Below are 18208 nucleotides of genomic sequence, written 5' to 3' on the forward strand. Positions count from 1 at the left end.
AGATGTGGTGTCTCTCTTTTGAACAAAGTAGGGTTCAAAATGCAGACTGTTAGAGCCAGCAAGTCCCTGACCCTTTCCGTGCATGTAACGAGCAAGCAGTCAGCACAGCCTGGGCTGCCCTGGCCCGGGATTGATGTCGCCCTGGTGGGTTTGCTTCTGTAGAACTAATGGCTGTGACTTCAGAGAAAACCCCGCAGGAAATTTAACCCGTGTGTCATCCACCCGGTCATCTCAGACCCATGAAATTAGGCGCCTTGCTCGAGCTGTGTTTCACACTTCTTTAGAGCAAGCTGACCTTTGGCCAAAAATAAACTTTGAAAAGCAACAATGAGTTTGTATTTCCCGTGGTCTTGCAAGGCAGGGTGCAGTTTGCTGCTTGGTACTCACATAAGCCCCCTGGAGACCCAGGCCCCGAGCGTTGGCCAGTTCTGCAGCCCGCCGAGCCATCTCCACCTTGTAGGAGCCAGGAGGGGTCCAGCCAACACCTCGGGTCAGATTCAAGTCAGATTTGTACTTGACCTTGGGGGAAGGAGTAAGTGAGAGGAACATGTCAGCAGGGTTTGGGGACTTTGACCACTTAGTGAGTAGGATTTAAAAGGCAGCAAGGAGATGCAGACTACATTGTCAATCAGTAAAGTCCAGACTAAGAGAGCATCTTGTGAAACAGGGTCCCGGGCAGAGGGCTCGCTGTGCAGTGAGTGAGCTGCGGCATCAAGCAGCCACAGGTTGGAAGTGTAGTTTGGTGGTAGAGCACTTGCCTAGCGTACACAAGACCTTGGGTTCAATCCTTAGCACAGCAAAAAAAAAAAAAGCTTGTATCTCACATTCAGTACCCTAGGTGTGGTACTTATTTGCTGTGTGGTCTTAAGTTACTTAACCTGGGTCTTGGGTTCCTTATCTATAAAGTAAGGCTATACTGGGCTTGTAAGGAGTACATGGCACAGCGCTTAGAAGACATTTGCCACAGGTGTAGCCCATAGTAGAGACAAGGTAATGACTGTCATTATGCCTGCTTAGCTCTCCCAGAAGGCAGCAGGGAATATATTTAGGTAGCTCACATCACTCTGAAGCTGGTGGGCCTTCTGAGCATGCTTCAGACCCAGCTGCTCCGGGTCACTGGTGTGCTGAGGCAGGGGCTGCCTGTAATGCACATCACTGGCCAGTTGCTGGCTCCTCTTGGCCCGGAGAAAGCCAGGCTGGTCTGTGTGGCTGTGGAACTGGGAGCGACTCTTGGAAAAGTCCTTCTTGTACTCGTTGTCACTCTGGAGCTTGCCGACATGGAGGAAATGCCTCATCCTTGGGTCATCATTGATGCTGCGGTACCCAATCTGCATACCCCGGTCCCGCAGGAACGCCTCTTTGTACCGGAACTACAAGTCAGAGAGGCAAAGTGAGTTGATGGGGGCCCACCTTCCCTTTAGGTCCAGCTTCCCCAGAAGGGTCAGAACTCAGGATTCTCAATAGGAACCTCAACAGTGGATAGGGGTACAAGCTTTGGATTCGAGTAAACCCAGCTGTGTGGTCTTGGGTATGTTGTGGAGCTTCTCTGAGCATCTGATAAAATGAGAAAATGAATCTCCACCTCATGGGATGTTGAGCGAATCCAATGAGATGGGACTGAGCTTCAATTCACGCCCACTGGTGTCACTACTGTAATTAATATTCCAACAGGAATGGAAGTGTGCCCATTTTCCCTTCCATCGTCCCCAGCTTTCAGGGGCCTAGTCTAGTGCTTCTCAAATCACTTAAGGTGAAGGATTTAGTCACTTTTACGTAGCCCAAGTTATTTTTATTTTAACGTTGTGTGCACAGTCATGTATGTGAGTATGGGCACATGTGTACCACCACATACTTGTGGAAGACAGAGGACAACCTCAGGTGTCGGTCTTTTCCTTTGAAATGGGATTTCTTGTTTGCTGCTGCATAGGCCAGGCCAGCTGACCAGTGGGTTTCCAGGGATTCTCCTGTCTCTGCTTCTCATATCACATAGTATAGTGGGGTTTCAGGGTACACTACTGCATCTGGCTTTACATGGGCTCTGGGAATCCAAACTCAGGTCCTCATTCTTATGGGACAAGTGCTTGTACAAAAGGTTCTTTACTATAAATTAACCAGCCAATCAGAAGTCCCCTGGCGTCCAGGTGTTCACTGATCAATTGTTGAGTGCTTCTCCCAGAAGAGGTATTGAGATAAAACTCTTTCCAATCCTAAATTTCTGTCTAAGATTCCAGCAAAGAGGCCTGTGTCCTCTTTCCTTTGAAATATGTGTTACATTTTAGTATGAAGAAAGACAGTCTGACAGTCCAGTGTCTATCTTGTGCCTTTCAGCAGCGCTTGGCAAACTAGTTAAAACTCTGACAGCCACCGACAGAGCTTGGGGGTCTTACATCACTGGCGATATCCCTAGACACCCGTGCAGTCTGGAACGGGATGGCATCCAGCCTGAAGTCATAGCCACCAGCCCGGTTCTGCTCCCAAGAGTTCCTGTAGACTTTCTGGATTGAGAAAACAAAAGCCATAGGTAAGCAGAGAGTAGATCTACTGCCTGTGTGTTATTTGGTCTCAGAAGGAATTATTTTCCCGTGATATCAGAGCCTATGGCCTCCCTGAGATCTTGGGAACTCCCCAGGTCTAGGGTAACAGGCCATAAAGGGTTTCTGCTCTTAAGGAGCTGTGGTCTGTGAGTCTAGCTCACTTGTTTCATCCTGCTGTTCTTAGCGGCCTCTCACCATCCTCCCTGTCTCTGGACTCTCTTTCTCTCTCTCTCTCTCTCTCTCTCTCTCTCTCTCTCTCTGTCTCTCTCTCTCTCTTTCTCTCTCTCTCTCTCTGTCCAGGATTTGGGGGCTCCCAACACCAGAACTTGTTTCCCACAGGCTGCTGTTCTGTGGATCTTGTCACCTAGTTCTACTGAGTCCCTGGGGTAGGAGGCTCAGTTTAGCTGATGCCTCACACCACCCTATCACTAGGAGGCATGTTATACCTCACATACACTCCACACCTGAATTAAGTGAATTGTCAAGACCTGGCAGGCACCTGACCTACATGTTTCTATCTTTCCCTTTCATTTTATTCCTCCTTTCAAGTTGTTCTCACACCCCCTCTGGGGGTCTCTAATCATATCCTCTGTGTCCTCAGGTACAGCCACATCACTGATGAAGGCATCAAAATTTTCTGTGCCTTCGTGTAGCTGTTTGTTTTTTTGTTTTTTTTTTTTTCCAAGATAAGGCAATGTCTCCATGAAAGGAGTCCTTGGGAGATCCCAGTGGAAGCTCTCCTTTATTCAGCCTCAGAGAAGGAGAACATCAGGAAAGCCACAGCACCAACAGATGACAAAGTGACAGTCCCAGACTGTGACTGTCACTCACTCATTCTGTGAGCTGCAGCAGGTCAAGGCCCCCTTAAGAATCATCTTTTTGTCACCTGGAGTGGAAGTCAGGACTGCTTATGGTTCTGCCGGGGCTTGGGGGAATTAAACAAGGAATGAAGGACAGATGAAAAGCAAGGTGCTGAATTGCTCCTACCCTGGGCCTGGCACTGGAGGGGACCATGGGCCAAGCAAGGTGGATGTCATCATCTCTGTGTGTGACTGCCATTGTTATAAGTACCTTCACCATGACCTCCAACTCCAACATCCAACACACAAGCCAAATGCACAAGGCTCATGAAACACCCAGTCCTTGCTTGGAAAATCACCTAATTGATATCTCGCAGACAGAGGCAAAATGCTTAGATTTACTGGCCACCATTGAGTTTAGCAGCTAAGGCTGAAAGATACACAGGAGAGGAAGAGACAGCCAAACAGTACCCCATCAATAGTTCCTTCTAGCAAACTGCTACCTGTTTTGATGACCCTCCAAAGCCAATCAGTACCCCATCAACAGTTCCTTCTAGCAAACTGCTGACCCTCCAAAGATATCGGAGTACAAAGTAGAGACAACACCCCTAGTACTTTCTATGAAGGGGACACAGTGCCTTCCTGATAAGAGCCTCCACCCAAGATCTGGGTCAGTTAATGGCACCAAACTTTACATAAACTTAAAGTTCAACATCTGCCTGTGTGGGCGACTGATGCACTTGAGCATCAGAGCCTGGGTAGTTCAGGGTCACCTGTAACCTGAGGTTGTCTCCAGGATGCCTGTTCTCTTCCTCCTGGTTCCCCCCTCAAACACACACACTATTTGCTTGCTTGTGATTGCTTCCTCCAGAGCATTCTATGCCGTTGAGGTTTTTGCCTTGCCACTGGGATTCTTTAGATTCCGCAGGCGCTTTGATTCGGAACCCTGGGCGTTCCTCTTCTTGATCACAGTGGGCACAGTTTTGTCCTCATCCTCACATATTAGAGTCATTTTGATTTTGAGTTATTTCGGCAGCCTTACACATCTCAATGGCTTTCTTTGCTCAGGAAGGTCACTTTGCCTCCACATACTCCTCACAGAGCACTTGATCCAATTGTGCGGATTCCACATGCCCCTGAAGAAGTGCTTTTTCAAATGAGGTTCATGAGTTTTCCACACCCCCATGAGTCCTGGTGGTTAATTTCAGCTCTGGGACTCTGTAGGCTGTCCCCCCACCTTCCAAGAGCAAGCACATTTCCCTTGCCAGCCTGGGGTGGCCGTCCTCCTTGAGCTGGGACCCACATGAACTAGCAGTTTTATCCCAGTCTCTCGGCAGTGGTCCTCTGCGAGTCCCTCCAATGGAGGCTGGCCTCCCCATCCTTAGGAATTAATGAGCTGCACCTTCTATGCCATCTTTGCAGAGGGGGCAGTCCAGTTTCCCTAAATGGAGGCCAGCCCACCAGAGCTGCCGTTCTAAAATTATCCCTCGCACATTCCTCAAAAGCATCAAATGGTTCTAATAACTCATATTTACAAAGCACCAGTGCATTCACCGCGTGGGATCCCACAGGGCTTTACAACCGCAACAAACTAATACACAGGCTAACTAGAAGGCGCCTCTCTCCAACCCCTGCGAGGCAGCCACCTCTGGGGTGAACGGCAGCAGCTGTCGATCTGCACGCAGCCCCAGGACACAATGGCCAGGCCAGGGAGGGAAGAATGGCTGGACTCTGGGAGGCCGCTCGCTGCCCCAGGCCGACACACTCAGCCTGTGTTATTCCGATCTGACGGTGTCTTTTGATTCTGCCGCCTCTCTACCTGTTATCCTGGGATCACAGCATCGCTGGCTGAGCGGCTGCCTATTCTATTACAACCAGGGGCTTGCAACCCCTGCTAACAACAAGCCTGGGTTTAGGAAATAGTGTCTTGGTTATGCACGCAAAGGGCACACGTCCAAGGGAAACTGGAGAGTTGGAGGGCAGGGTTCCGCACACAAAAGAGCCAGTTGCACTGGGACAGGATGGGTTTTCAGGGACATCTTTCCAAACTGCAGGTGAGATGGTGCCATTCCATCTCTACGGTGTATCCCACTGAATGGCTAAGGAGCAGGGTCCAAGAAATAAACAGAACAGGTATGTCTAAACCTGCTGGAGACTGGAAACCACTCTCCTGAACATTACCCAGCGCATACTGAGGTCTCTGGAGCCTGCCTAAAATCAGAACTTCGTAGCTAGAAGAAAATTCAGTTTAGTTCAGCTCATTTTCTTCCTTTTTTACAGGAGAGAAAACTGAGGCCCAGTGAGGGAAGTGACAGAAAGCCTCACTGGCAATTCATCCCACTCCAGGTCCAGTGGTCCTTACCTTTCACATTCTCCTTTTTAGGCCTTAAAAAAAATCAATAAAATAAACTTTGGGCCCAGAAATGTTATAGAAACATACACATCACAGAAGCCCCACTTACGTCACTCAGGTGCAGTGCGTTCAGGCGGGCACGGGTGAACTCCGGGTGGTCTGGGATCAGGGTGAACTTGTGCAGGGACTCTGCATCCCCCAACCTGTACAGGCGCTGTGGGTGAGACAGCTCACAGTCAAGATAGAATCAATGTAGAATTGTACTTGCTGAAAACCCAGGTGAAAAGCAGCTAATTCCCTCCCTCAGCCCTCCCATCTGCTGGACAGAGTAGAACCAGCCCTGCTTTTAGAGAACTCTCTGCTGGGTGGAGGATGCCTATGTGGCCAGAGTCAGGTCAGGATGGACACTGTTAAAAATATTTGCTATGGTCCATTCCAAATGGGTCATAAAGACCTTGGTTGGCCACGTTTATGTGGTGTTTCACACTGCCTGGGATAGGCATGTATTTCTGAGACTCTGCAAGCCACTGCAAGTGCCTCCTGGTAGTAAGATACAACCTCAGGCCTTTGAGGCCCTGTTGTTCAGCATTAATCATAACAGCAATGTTACACACGGCTAATAAGCCTTTTTTATTATAAAATGTCTTAGCGTTTTTAAAAACTTGAGTTTTTTATAATTTACTCAGGTCCCACAAAGACACAATTGTGGTTGTTAGTCTTAGAGCAGTGATTCAGGCATTTTGAACAAGTTAGGAAGTGTTTGAACCCCATCTATTTTTAGAGGAGAAAATATCCTATTTTAATCCATTCCCAAATCCAATTTGGACTTTGAAGGCGAGAACTTGTCGGGACAGCATTTGGGCTCTGAGAGGATGAGCCAGCCCTATCTCTGCAGGAAAGGTTGAAACTCAACAATTCAGGGGAAAAACATACACGTAACTTCCTTTTCCTTGAAATACGTTACAGGAGAAGAAACAGGCCTAAATCATTCAGGGAAAAAAGTAACAGGAAGCTTTGAATATAACTGTTCTTTCTTTTTTTTCTACCTAGGTTATATTAAGCTTTTAATTCCATTTCCATCCATCAGCAATTAAGATGCCATCTGATCTCATGTTTAAAAAGGAGCCATCAATAATACTAAGTATTATGATTATGAATCAAACCATAATAGGCAGCAATTATAGAGGACTTACTGTGTTCCTGGTACTTGCTAAATTGCTTTATTTTCTTATACTTATTTAATCTTTATTTAATTCACTTAATTGTGCAAAATGATTACTGTCATTATCTTCCCAGCCTGTTCTTCCTTCAAATAAGGAGGCTGAGGTTAGAAGATATTAGCAACTGACCCACAATCACCCAGATGGAAGGTTTGCATTCTCATCTAGCACCAGGCCACAGAACCCCATGGCATGATCAGAGCAAGTGGGGTGGAAGAACTTACCTCGTTACAGTGCATGTAGCTGTTCTTGGCATGAACCAGGTCTGGGGAGTCAACCACTGTGGTGAACTTGATACTGTCTGGTTTTTTACGGTATTTGGTCTACAAGAGAAAGACCAAGAGTCCCATGAAACACGGGTAAACACCACTTCCATCTTCACCCCACGTTCTTAAGACCAATATGTGAATGGCAATGGCATTATCAGAGGACAAGTCACTCTATTTGATGGACACCTGACAATCAGAGCATGAGAAAGACCCAAGCTTTCCTTTGTGACCAATATTTACTCTCTCAAAGAAGGAGCTTCTTTCTATAAAAGGAATTCAGTTAAGGGGAACGTTGGCATCCATGGACCCTTGCTCAGACTCTGTCTAAGTAAGTTCTGTTACTAAGAAAACCAAAGATAGCAGAGCCCCTCTCAAGGGGATTCTAGAAGAGGGGTCCCCAGACCACTAGAGGTCCCCAGACCATCGGTCAGTTGATATTGCTGTTCCTGTGCAATTTTATCATCACCAGAAGCCAGGTGAGCGCTGTACCCTGGACCAAACTTAATGGGAAGACACAGATTCCTCCCAACACCAGTGAAAATAATGGGTCACGTATATATCATATTTACTGAGAAGCTTCTAATGTGTTTAATGTCTTTGACTCCCAGAAGTGAATTCAGTTGCAGGGAAATCTCACTGTGTTAGGTTTTAGTTGCAAATGGCCCCTGGGAATCCATCAGGCCTGGTTTCCTCTTGGAGGGATTTCTACTGTATAAATAGAGTCTCTCTTTAAAAGAAAATGTTAGGTTGTCTGTGTCACGTCGTAGGTCAAGCTGATGTACCTCGCTGATGAGCTCTCCAGCCTTCTTTGCACTCTCTATCTGGGGTGATCTCAGTGCCAGCCATCCTGTTCCCTTCATGCCCATCAAGTCTGACTTGTAGCGAAACTGCAGAGAGAAAGTCATAGGCTTTTGTCAGGACAGTGCCCACTACCATGAGGGCATTTCAAGAAGGTCCTTGTTTGTAACAGCCTGTATAATAACGTTTCATCCCAGCACTTCAGCATCTTTGTTGAGTGTGGATTCTGTACATAAAATCCAACTGTTTGAGTTTCACATTTGCTAGGAATAAAATAACAGAGCGTGGTAAGGTACAAGAAGGGCCACATTAACAGGACTTGAAGCTGATGGTGATGATTTCCATGGGCTATCGCTTAAAGAAAGAGCTATGTGCTCAAATCCAAGGATCAACTGGGATTATTTTGGTTCATTCTGCCAGTGAGGCAATCTACCACTTGCCAGACAGAAGCACTCTACACACCATTCAGCTGATCAAAGGGTTTTGAGCCCTGGATACAAGCTGCTGTAACTCAGAGCAAATCACTTTACCAAAACACAACTCAGTCTGTCACATTTGAAGGTCAAAACAATCCCTCTCGTGAAAAAACCTGGGAGTCCTCAGGGACAAGAGACCATTAGATTTTCATTCTTGAGATAGTGGCTGCGGAGGGGGCAGGAGTCAACTGCAGCAGGACTTTAAAAAACCAAAACAAATTGAAATATGACCAGCTAGCAAAAAGTAAGCTTTTCTAATAGGTCTGTGCCTCAGTTTACTTCCTCCCACTGTCACTTATGATGATTTGCTTATACTGTAAAGCCTTATTTTCTTTCTTCGTTTTACAGGCTCAGAAGATTAGGACAAACCACCATCCTGGGAGAAAATAAAGAGCAGCATTATGATGGTGGTTCTGATTGGAGCCCCCAAACTGTAAATTCTTATTAGGAGTCCTTGATCTGCGTACATCTGCCATCACCTGAACGCCTTTCTTCTCTTTATGGAAATTAGGTATTTTTAAAGGTGGTAAAAGCCTCTCTAAGGAAATCTGAAATTTGGATCTAAACGAAGTTGATGGCATTTCTCTAATTTAGATATAAGCTCTGCTGTAACGCAAAATATCGCTCTGGATAGCAGCCTCTCGGCCTCTTTAGCTCTCTTTCATTTCAGGATTCACAGTGCTCCTCACAGCTGGCCTCAAAGAGGGTCCGCTTCTGATCTACTGTCTGCTGGTTAATGCCCCTGTGCCAATTCCACACTGCTTTCCGAGTGGTGAAGGGAGGCATCACTCAGGCTCAGGAGCAGGTTTCAAAACCCCATGTCAGTAAGATTGCTTTTCATACAGCGATCTTTTCAGTCCACGCCAGCAACGCTTTTGCCTTCGACTCTGATAAAGAACAGAGAAAATTGGATAAATTTCTAAGTTGGGGAGAATAATCCTACGGGGCCTCTTCACAGCCAGGCCTTGCTCCTTTTAGAAGCGAGATGAAGTGGGGAGCGCTCTTTCAACTTGCCTTTTGTTGAGCTGAACAGTACGATCGCAGGTAAGTCAGAAAGCAAGATGCAGGTCCCCCAAAGATCTGACTGTGCCTCTGACTTTCTTATAAACAGATCGTCTATTGATATCTCAGCTCCTAGCCCAGCTTTGACTATTCACACAGACCCCAAAAACAACACACTGGCCCCAAACTTCGTGATAAAAGAAGGGAGAAAGGAAAGGAGGGGAGCTAAGAAGAGTCAACTACCCAAAGACAGTTTTAGAGACCGATTCTAAGATAAGAATAGACCATCTCAAACTGCCCAATTGAAGCTGCATGCCCATATAAGGTCTAGAGGCCACCTGAAAATTCTCACATGGGCTTTTCCCAACACCCCATTTTTGAGCACTGGGTTACAAATACTATAGCTGAAGCATCCAGTCCCTGAGTGATAACCAGTGTGGGACCCATGCAAGCAATTGTGCCCAGGAAGAACCTGGAAGAAAGGGAATATTTGTCACATAAATAAGAAACAGTATCATTACCCCTCATGCAGGCCTGGTTTAGACCCCATCATCTCAATGTGTGCTCCTTCCATCTTGAGAAGGAGAGGTTCTTATCCTCATTTACAGAACAATTTTGGTGATCAAATGATGATTTTGACTCTCAAAAGAGCTACGAGCTGCTGTGCTCTGGGTAAACTATGCTGGTAACCATCAAGGGCACAGACCAGAATACCTGGTTCATATCCAGCCACGCTTGGAAGCCAGAGAGACTGAACCAGAAGTCAGGGGATCAGAACCGGAAAACTTGCATCACTGCTTACTAGCTGTATGATCTTGGAAGAGTCATTTCCCTGTCAGTTTGTGGCCCTGGGCGGCTGACTGGTAATGGGTATCTTATTTATGCATCTGTAAAAATGAGAGTAAAACTTGCACCTACCTAGATATTAAATGGGATTGTGTAAAACACTTATACTAAGACCTGGCTCAGGAGTAGTGGTTCTATCCATTTTAGCTATTATTGTTGTTGTTGTTTCTGATGGGGGAATTAAAACCTGGAGAGCTTCAAGCATCAATCTGAGGTCGCCACACTAGGAAAGGGTGACACATGGATGTTTCAAGACTGCCGACAGCTCTGGTGTGAGATCATGCCAGAGAAGGGAACAGCACACACTTGAAAATGACAGGAGAGGTTATGGAAGTCACTGCCATGTGCTCATGATGGACATCCCCAGGTCAGTATGTACAGGGTAGCGTTAGCTTTGAAGGACAGCAGGCTTTGGGCATGACATCAGCAGTTATGGCTTCGTGGAGCTTAAGCGGAGGTCTGGGAAGCTCTTTCTCAGACCATTTGGCCTGATCTCATGCTTTCTTTCTGGCCAGGGTAAGGACGTACAGGAGAAGCTGCTCAGCTGGATGAACTCCTATTGAGAGGCTGGGGAGACAGCTCAGTGGTTAAGAGTCTGGCTGCTCTTGCAGAGGACTACACCAGTTGCCAGCACCCACATCAGCAGCTCACAACTACCTCTAACTCCAGGTCTGGGAGATACGATCTCTGAGAACACTGCACTCACATGGCACACACTCACTCACACACACACAAATAAAAATAAAATCTTTTTTTAAAAAAAGACTGAAGGCCAGATGTGGTAGCGCATACCTTTAATCCCAGCACTGGGAAGGCAGAGGCAGATGGATCTCTATGAGATCAAGTCCAGCCTGATCTACATAGTGAGTTCCAGGCCAGCTGAGGCTACAGGAAGACTGTCTCAAAAAGCAATACAACAATTTTCTACATAGCCCAGTCGTATGAGGTTTTGACAATGACTATAATAAAACTGACCCTGAAAATTATCACTGTTGACAATAGCTGGGATTCAGACTTCCCGAGCAACCAAACTGTAGACTAAAACTGTACACAGAGCACAACACGGTCATGGAAAACTGAAGCAATTATGTCTTAGCCTTCAGAATTCGAACAGAGATCCTGTGTTTAATGTCAGCATATGAACGCCAGGTACCGTTTTTAGATTATGTTACCTTTCTTTTCAGAAATAGTGACATAAATTATGTCTTCAGGTGGTATTCGGGTTTCTTTCCTTAGCAAAATAAAATCTGACATTATATTGATCCTATCGTTAAAAATTCTTATGACTATCAAAAGTCTGAGATGATGGATCAGATCAAGTCTTGCTACTTCTCTGATACTGAAATGGAGCTCAGGAAATGAGGTGACTGCTCCCAGTCACCCAGCCAGCAAAGGACAGAACCGGCCACCCAGCACCTGCCTTCTAGCTCAACTACAAAGCGCAATGAATAAATCACTAATAATAAGATCAGTATTACAATGATCAATAACCAATTTTGTGTTTATGATAGCCTACTTGCTGCCATTTATAACTGAGCTGAGTATCAGGCATTGCCTTGAAGGCAACCAGAATTGAACACTAGGGGAGAATTTATTAAAACACCTGTTTGTTCTACAATTCATGTGGACCAAGTATTGTGCTAAGTATTTTATAGATCGGGACTCAGCTGACAATTTGATTTTCAACCAGGGATCATTTTGCTCCCCCAGGAACATGTGGCAAAATTTGGAGACATTTTTGTTTGATGCTATGGCAAGCATAGACTCAAGACTAGGGAAGCTGCTAGATGTCTTTCAGTGCTCAGAACAAGCTTCCAATGTTTGGCCTAAGATGACACAAAGGTCAGAAGCCTTAGTATAGATGATGATGACCAACTGTCACAGACCCACAGGTTACAGTCTAAAATAGGAGTGTCTTTGTCTTAGAGTAGCTGTGAGGCCTGCAGAGATGGCAGGTGGTACCATGCCTGTCATTCTATGTGTCCTACACAAGCATTGGACATGAAAACTTTTCTGATGTTCCCATGCCCAAGGCTGGGTAAGGCAAGGGACATGTCCAAGCTCATACAGCCAGCACAAAGGAGTGGAACCACAGAAGTCTGGCTCCAGAACATTTCCACATGATGTAGGGGGAAGGTTGGTACCACTCTCCCCCAACTTGCTCTGTGTTTCCTTGGGGAAGGACTTCCCCTTAGAGGGCCTCTGGATCTATACCTGTATGATGCCCCTGCTCTAAGTTCCTTTCAACACAGCCACATGGTTCAGAGGGTGGGAGCTGAGTCAACCCTACTGTCTGTTCCTATCTGTAAATTAGGAATGAGTGTTCATGGGGTGGGGGTGGGGCACATGTGTGTGCAGGTGTGCATGCATGTGTATGCATATGCATGCAGAGGCCCTAAGTAGACATTGGGTACCTTCTCAATCACTCTCCACTTTATTTATTGAGGTAGAATTTCTCACTAAACCTAGAGCTTCCTGTTTTCTGGCTAATCTAGATAGTTCGCTTGCTCTAGGGATCCTTGTCTTTGCCTCTGAGCGATAAGATTACAGGTGACTGCCACACTTTCTAAGATCTTATGTGGTGTCTGGGGGTTGGAACTCTGGTCCTCACTCTTACATAGCAAGTCCTTTTTCCACTGAGCCATCCTCCCAGCCCTTAGTCACTTGCTTCTATTTGGCCTCAAACCTACCAAGACCACTTTTGGCTTATGCCCTCATCCTTGGAACTTGCTGTCCTGTTTGAATAGAATTCTCTATCCCTCTCTTTCCCTCTTTTAGTATGTAAGACACTTTGCTTATAGATCATGGCTAATCTCCCTTTAAGGTAATGGTAGTTCCACAAGCATAGGAGATGCTTTTTACTCTGCTGTTGGTGACCACGTTCTCAGGATGAAGAAAAGAGGAGCGGAAACGAGAAGAGAGGGAGGTCTGAAGATTCGAGCAGGAGCTCAGGTGATCTGTTCTTCCCTGGGAGGAAGTTTTTATACAAGGGAGACACAGAACAATATAGGCCAGCAAAGTGCTGGGTACACAGTAGGTATTCATAAACGAGGCAAATCTAGATGTCATAGGCCAAGTAGGTCATTGTTTGGGATGGAGCATTTTCAAGAGACCAAAGATGAACCCTCAAGTGTGGTGGAAGGAAGGTGGGGTTAGTTTGCATTCTGTAAGGCCCCTACCTCACTCTGCAGGGCGTGGACTTTCTTGGCCCAGGCCATCTTCAGGTCCTCAGGCAGTGCCGTGAACTCATGGTACTGTGTCCTGTAGTCAAGGTCACTGGCCAGGGCCTGGGCCTTCCTGGCATGGACCAGATGCACCATGTCCATGGGCAAGTGACACTGGGCTTGGCTGCTGGCCGCCTCCCTCTTGTACTGATTCTCACTCTGCAGCTGGCCCATCTTCTGGCAGTGCTGCAGCCGCGGGTCATCGCTCACACTCTGGATCCCAATGAGCTGCCCACGCTCCTTCACGAAGTCATGCCTATAGAGGAACTGGAAGAGAGGACCAGCTGGTCAACATACTACTGCTTCATACCCACCTGCCTGGATCCCTCACAGGCTCTGGGGGAAAACCAGCTCTTCTTTTTATAGAAGGAGAAGATTCTAAGAGCTACCACAGTCAGCTGGCCTGAGAGCATGCCTTCTTCCCTCGGGGCTGAAGGATGAAAACATTACTCTGCTCTTCCCATCTAATTAAAATCAGATCCTCAGAACCAAAGTAAGTTCCCTACTCCCCTACGTCTCCTATGGCCAAAAAGAATGTTAGCAAAAAGGGTAAAAGAGAAAGTTGCATTTTATCTACTTGTATCTGGCAAAACATTAAACCCCAAAGAGGATCTGCTCATTTGAAGTCCATACTTTCTATGATTTGTTTGTGGGAAAGAGAAGTCACCTTCATGTCCCAAAGCTATGGATGTATGAAACAGCTGGCAAGGCCTGATGCTGCGGTGGGAAGCAACAGACTCAGCCAAGGGGGAGACAATCACCATGGCTTGTCTCTTTCTCTCTCTCTGGGTGATATTGCAGACAGGCAGCTCCCAGGTAAAATGACCACTGCCTGAGATTTGCAGTTAGAAGCAAGCCATCACGTCCTTCTGCTTGAGACATTTGCATGAATTTAGCTTATGATCAGCCTTCCCTCCCTTCGTCAAAGGACCTCATTCAGAACTAATATATTCTGCAGATGACATCTTGTCTCACATGGTTATAGATTTGCTTTAATTCAGCCGTACACATTGTTTTACATGAAGTTAACAGAAATGAGGCAAGATGGAAGGTCGAAACATTCTACTCACATCGCTGGCTATGTCTCCAGAGGCCCTCGCAGCCTGGAAGGGCAGAGCGTCTATTGTCAGCTTGTAGCCTTGAGCACGAAGATTATGCCAAGACTCCTTGTATTTTGCCTAAAGTGGGAACACGTGTACATCTTTTTTAAAAAACTACATGAATCAAGGAACAAAGGCTATATACCCTTTCATTTGTAGCAGGGTGTTCTGGAATCTGTTTGTGACAGCAAAAGCTTTCTGTTTTGCAAAATCTCATTAGCACACACCCTGTGGTAGGCTCTGAGCACACACGTGTATATAACATATAAGAAAAAGCATGTGGATTTAACATGGGCACCTAAAACATGCACTTTCTAAAAGTTTCTGCAAATGTCAGAAAAGTGGCTTAGATCACTTTACAGGCTCATCCTGGATGGCCTGGGAGCATGTTTGAACTTCAGTTGGGAGAAAGGCTTACGTTGCTCAGATTGGCTGCGTTGGTTTTTGCTCGGATGAACTCGGGCAGACCAAGGGTCGTTGTATACTGGTGTCTCGCATCTTCTCCGGCTGCTCTGTAGAGGCGCTGCACCCACATTAAAAATAAATACGGTGAGAAAACAAGTGCTGTGTGTGTTCAGCACTGTGAGTCCTGTGCATTCATCCAGTGGAGCATGACAGCAAAAGGCCAGGTACCGTGTACCAGATAGAGCCCTGGGAGGACTTGTACTTCAGTAAAGACAGGCTGCATGAGTCAAATCCAGCAAAATGGAAGCAATATGTAAGGAACTGCAAATTGCTTTGCTAAATACTAGGCCAGGAAAGATTGACTGAATGGAGGATTGCTACTAAGGTTCCTTCCCTTGGCCAGCATCAGGTACTCCTAAGATGCAGGAGGTACAGCAAAAGTCCTGCTGATGGAAGAGGTCACCCTGGTCTGAGTCCTTTCCTGCAACTTCAGGGTCCTTTCTGAGAGTGAACTCATCAGACAAAAGAATCTGTCTCTGTGATCAGAAATGAGTCAGGGCTTGCTGACTTCTCCTAGGTCAGAGGCCATCCTAAAAATCACTGTGGCCCCACAGCCTTCAACTCACAAAGAAGAGGAAAGGCCAAGGACGAATTTCAAATGGATAGCCTCTCTTAGGAGACTGTGAACAGTGCCTCTTTTGGACTTTCTTATCCTCAGCTACCATTTCTGGCTTTTGAAGACTTGGGTTGAATGTGGAGGCAAAAAGTTAAAAAAAAAAAAGCAAATCTCCACCCGACTTCTGAAAGCTATGGTAGTGAGAGTCTTAAAAACTAAAGATGATCTGATAACATGTGTATGTTCAGCTGGCCTGCCAGCAAGGAGGACAGCCAGGAGGGCCAGAAAGATGATTTTTAGAGAAAGAGACCCCTTCCCCTTCCTCTCTTTTTTGCTAGGGGTAGTAAACAGTGGGGTAAATAGACCCAGTAAACACTGAGTGAGAAGCAGAGGGGTCAGGAAGCCAGACAAATGCCATATGAATGACCTGTCCTTGGATAACCACAAGTCCTCCATAAATGACCATCAGGAAGCCACGATAAAATTGGTTAGCCCACAAATACCTGTCTAGATAGAATACAGGGCAGCACTTCCTGGATTCTTTTTTTTTTTTTTTTTAAGCAATCTAGCCATCCTTGAAAAGCTATAGGAGAGTTCACCTCATTTGTAATCTGGTTGCTGAACTTTGCATGAAGGAGGTTGGGAGTGTCTGTCACAGCCGTGTACTTGAAAGACCCAGGATGCTGGCGGTATTTGCTCTGAGAAAGGAAGAAGACAGCTTGGTAAGGTACACCAGATGACAACAGAAGGAAGTGATGGCCTGCTTCTAACTGCAAAGCTCAGGCAGTGGTCATTGTACGCGGGAGCTGCCTGTTTGCAATATCACCCAGAAAGAGAAAGAGTCCTAATTGGCTGGGGGGGGGATATATGTGTGGTACATCTGTGTACATGTGTAGTATGTGTCTGAGCATGTGTCTACAGGTGCACATGCCCGTGTGTGCATGGATGTGTGTGGTGTGTGTAGTACGTCTGTGCATGTGTGTATATGTGTGGTAAGTCTGTACATGTGTGTATGGCATGTATGTGTGTGTGGACAGTGTGTGTCTGAGCATGTGTCTACAGGTGCACATGCCCGTGTGTGCATGGATGTGTGTGGTGTGTGTAGTACGTCTGTGCATGTGTGTATATGTGTGGTAAGTCTGTACATGTGTGTATGGCATGTATGTGTGTGTGGACAGTGTGTGTCTGAGCATGTGTCTACAGGTGCACATGCCCGTGTGTGCATGGATGTGTGTGGTGTGTGTAGTACGTCTGTGCATGTGTGTATATGTGTGGTAAGTCTGTACATGTGTGTATGGCATGTATGTGTGTGTGGACAGTGTGTGTCTGAGCATGTGTCTACATTTGTATGTGAGTACACGTGTGTATGTGTGCATATGTGTGGTAAGTCTGTACATGTGTGTATGGCATGTATGTGTGTGTGGACAGTATGTGTCTGAGCATATGTCTACAGGTGCACATGCCCGTGTGTGTAGAGGTCAGAGGTCAACTTTGGGTATCTTCCTCTATCCTCCCCACCTTATTCCTTTAAAAAAAGATTTACTTATTTTATGTGTATGTGCGTGTGGCTGAGTGTGTATGTATGCACACCACATGTGTGTAGATGGCTGTGAATGCCAGAAAAGGGCATCAGATCCCCTGGAATTAGAGTTATGGCTGTGAGCTGCCATGTGGGTATTGGAACTGAACTTGGGTCCTCTGCAAGAGCAACAAGTGCTCTAAACCACTGAGCCATCTCTCCAGTCCGTGCTTATTCTTGAGAGGGTCTCTCACTGAACCTGGAGCTCACCAATTGGGCAGACTTCTTGACTAGTGAGCTCCAGGGATCCTCCTGGCTCCACCTCACCAGCACTGGGATCATGGGTGCACACCGTGGTACCTGGCTTTTTCCATGAGTGCTGGGGATCTGAACTTGGGTCCCTATGCTTGCTCAGCAAGCACTTTACCAACTGTGCCATCTTCCTAGCCCCCACCAAGCTTGCTCAAGTGACATCCAGTCTGAATGAAGACTCCTCCAATAAGAATAGATGCACCAGGCAAGAGGCTGGGTGGCAGTTATAGCTTAACCTCCAGCTGCCTGAGCAGGAAGAAACAGACCAATGGGCACCTGCCATGGAAATCTCACACCACTGTTGCCCACTCTGGGAGAGGGGGTTCCCATTACCTCACTAATGAGCTCAGACGCTTTCTTTCTTCCTTCAATCTCTAACGTGCCAGGAATGATGCAGGGAACACCTCGCATGAAGTTCAGGTCAGAGCGGTACAAATTCTGCAAGGAATTATTACAAAGCGTCAGGAAAGCAGAACTCTCTGAGCAAGGAAGCAAGAGAAGCCAGAGGTGCTGGGACATCATTCAACAGCTTTACAGCTAGAACTCCAGGCAGGCTGGGTCTGTCGGGATGTGGTATATTCAACTGTGCGCACGCTGTTCAGTAAATGCTCATGGGGAGAAATGCAGGCCAGAAGAAAATAATTCTGCTGTCATTGCTCTGTGAGTAGCTGTGACAGGGATGCCAGACGAATTTTTGTTTTAATGTGGGCTAGCAAAACATAAACACTGGAGCG

The 18208-nt window shown here is 46.5% G+C and overlaps 1 protein-coding gene across 3 annotated transcripts in view; it reads right to left on the reverse strand.

Moving 5' to 3' along the window:
- Nrap (nebulin related anchoring protein) overlaps window positions 1-18208 on the reverse strand; it is a 70090-nt gene that overhangs the window by 401 nt on the left and 51481 nt on the right. For all 3 annotated transcript variants that reach the window (XM_008830210.2, XM_008830209.2, XM_008830208.2), the window contains 11 exons: window positions 17808-17912; window positions 16243-16341; window positions 15041-15145; window positions 14593-14700; window positions 13478-13789; window positions 7959-8063; window positions 7132-7230; window positions 5797-5901; window positions 2388-2495; window positions 1059-1370; window positions 388-519 (listed from right to left, as the gene is read on the reverse strand). In XM_008830210.2, the coding sequence (XP_008828432.1) occupies window positions 388-519; window positions 1059-1370; window positions 2388-2495; window positions 5797-5901; window positions 7132-7230; window positions 7959-8063; window positions 13478-13789; window positions 14593-14700; window positions 15041-15145; window positions 16243-16341; window positions 17808-17912 (1590 nt within the window). The remainder of the gene's footprint in view (window positions 1-387; window positions 520-1058; window positions 1371-2387; window positions 2496-5796; window positions 5902-7131; window positions 7231-7958; window positions 8064-13477; window positions 13790-14592; window positions 14701-15040; window positions 15146-16242; window positions 16342-17807; window positions 17913-18208) is intronic.

This window comes from Nannospalax galili, unplaced genomic scaffold, assembly GCF_000622305.1.
Source record: "Nannospalax galili isolate Female #2095 unplaced genomic scaffold, S.galili_v1.0 scaffold974, whole genome shotgun sequence".
Lineage (NCBI taxonomy): Eukaryota > Metazoa > Chordata > Mammalia > Rodentia > Spalacidae > Nannospalax > Nannospalax galili.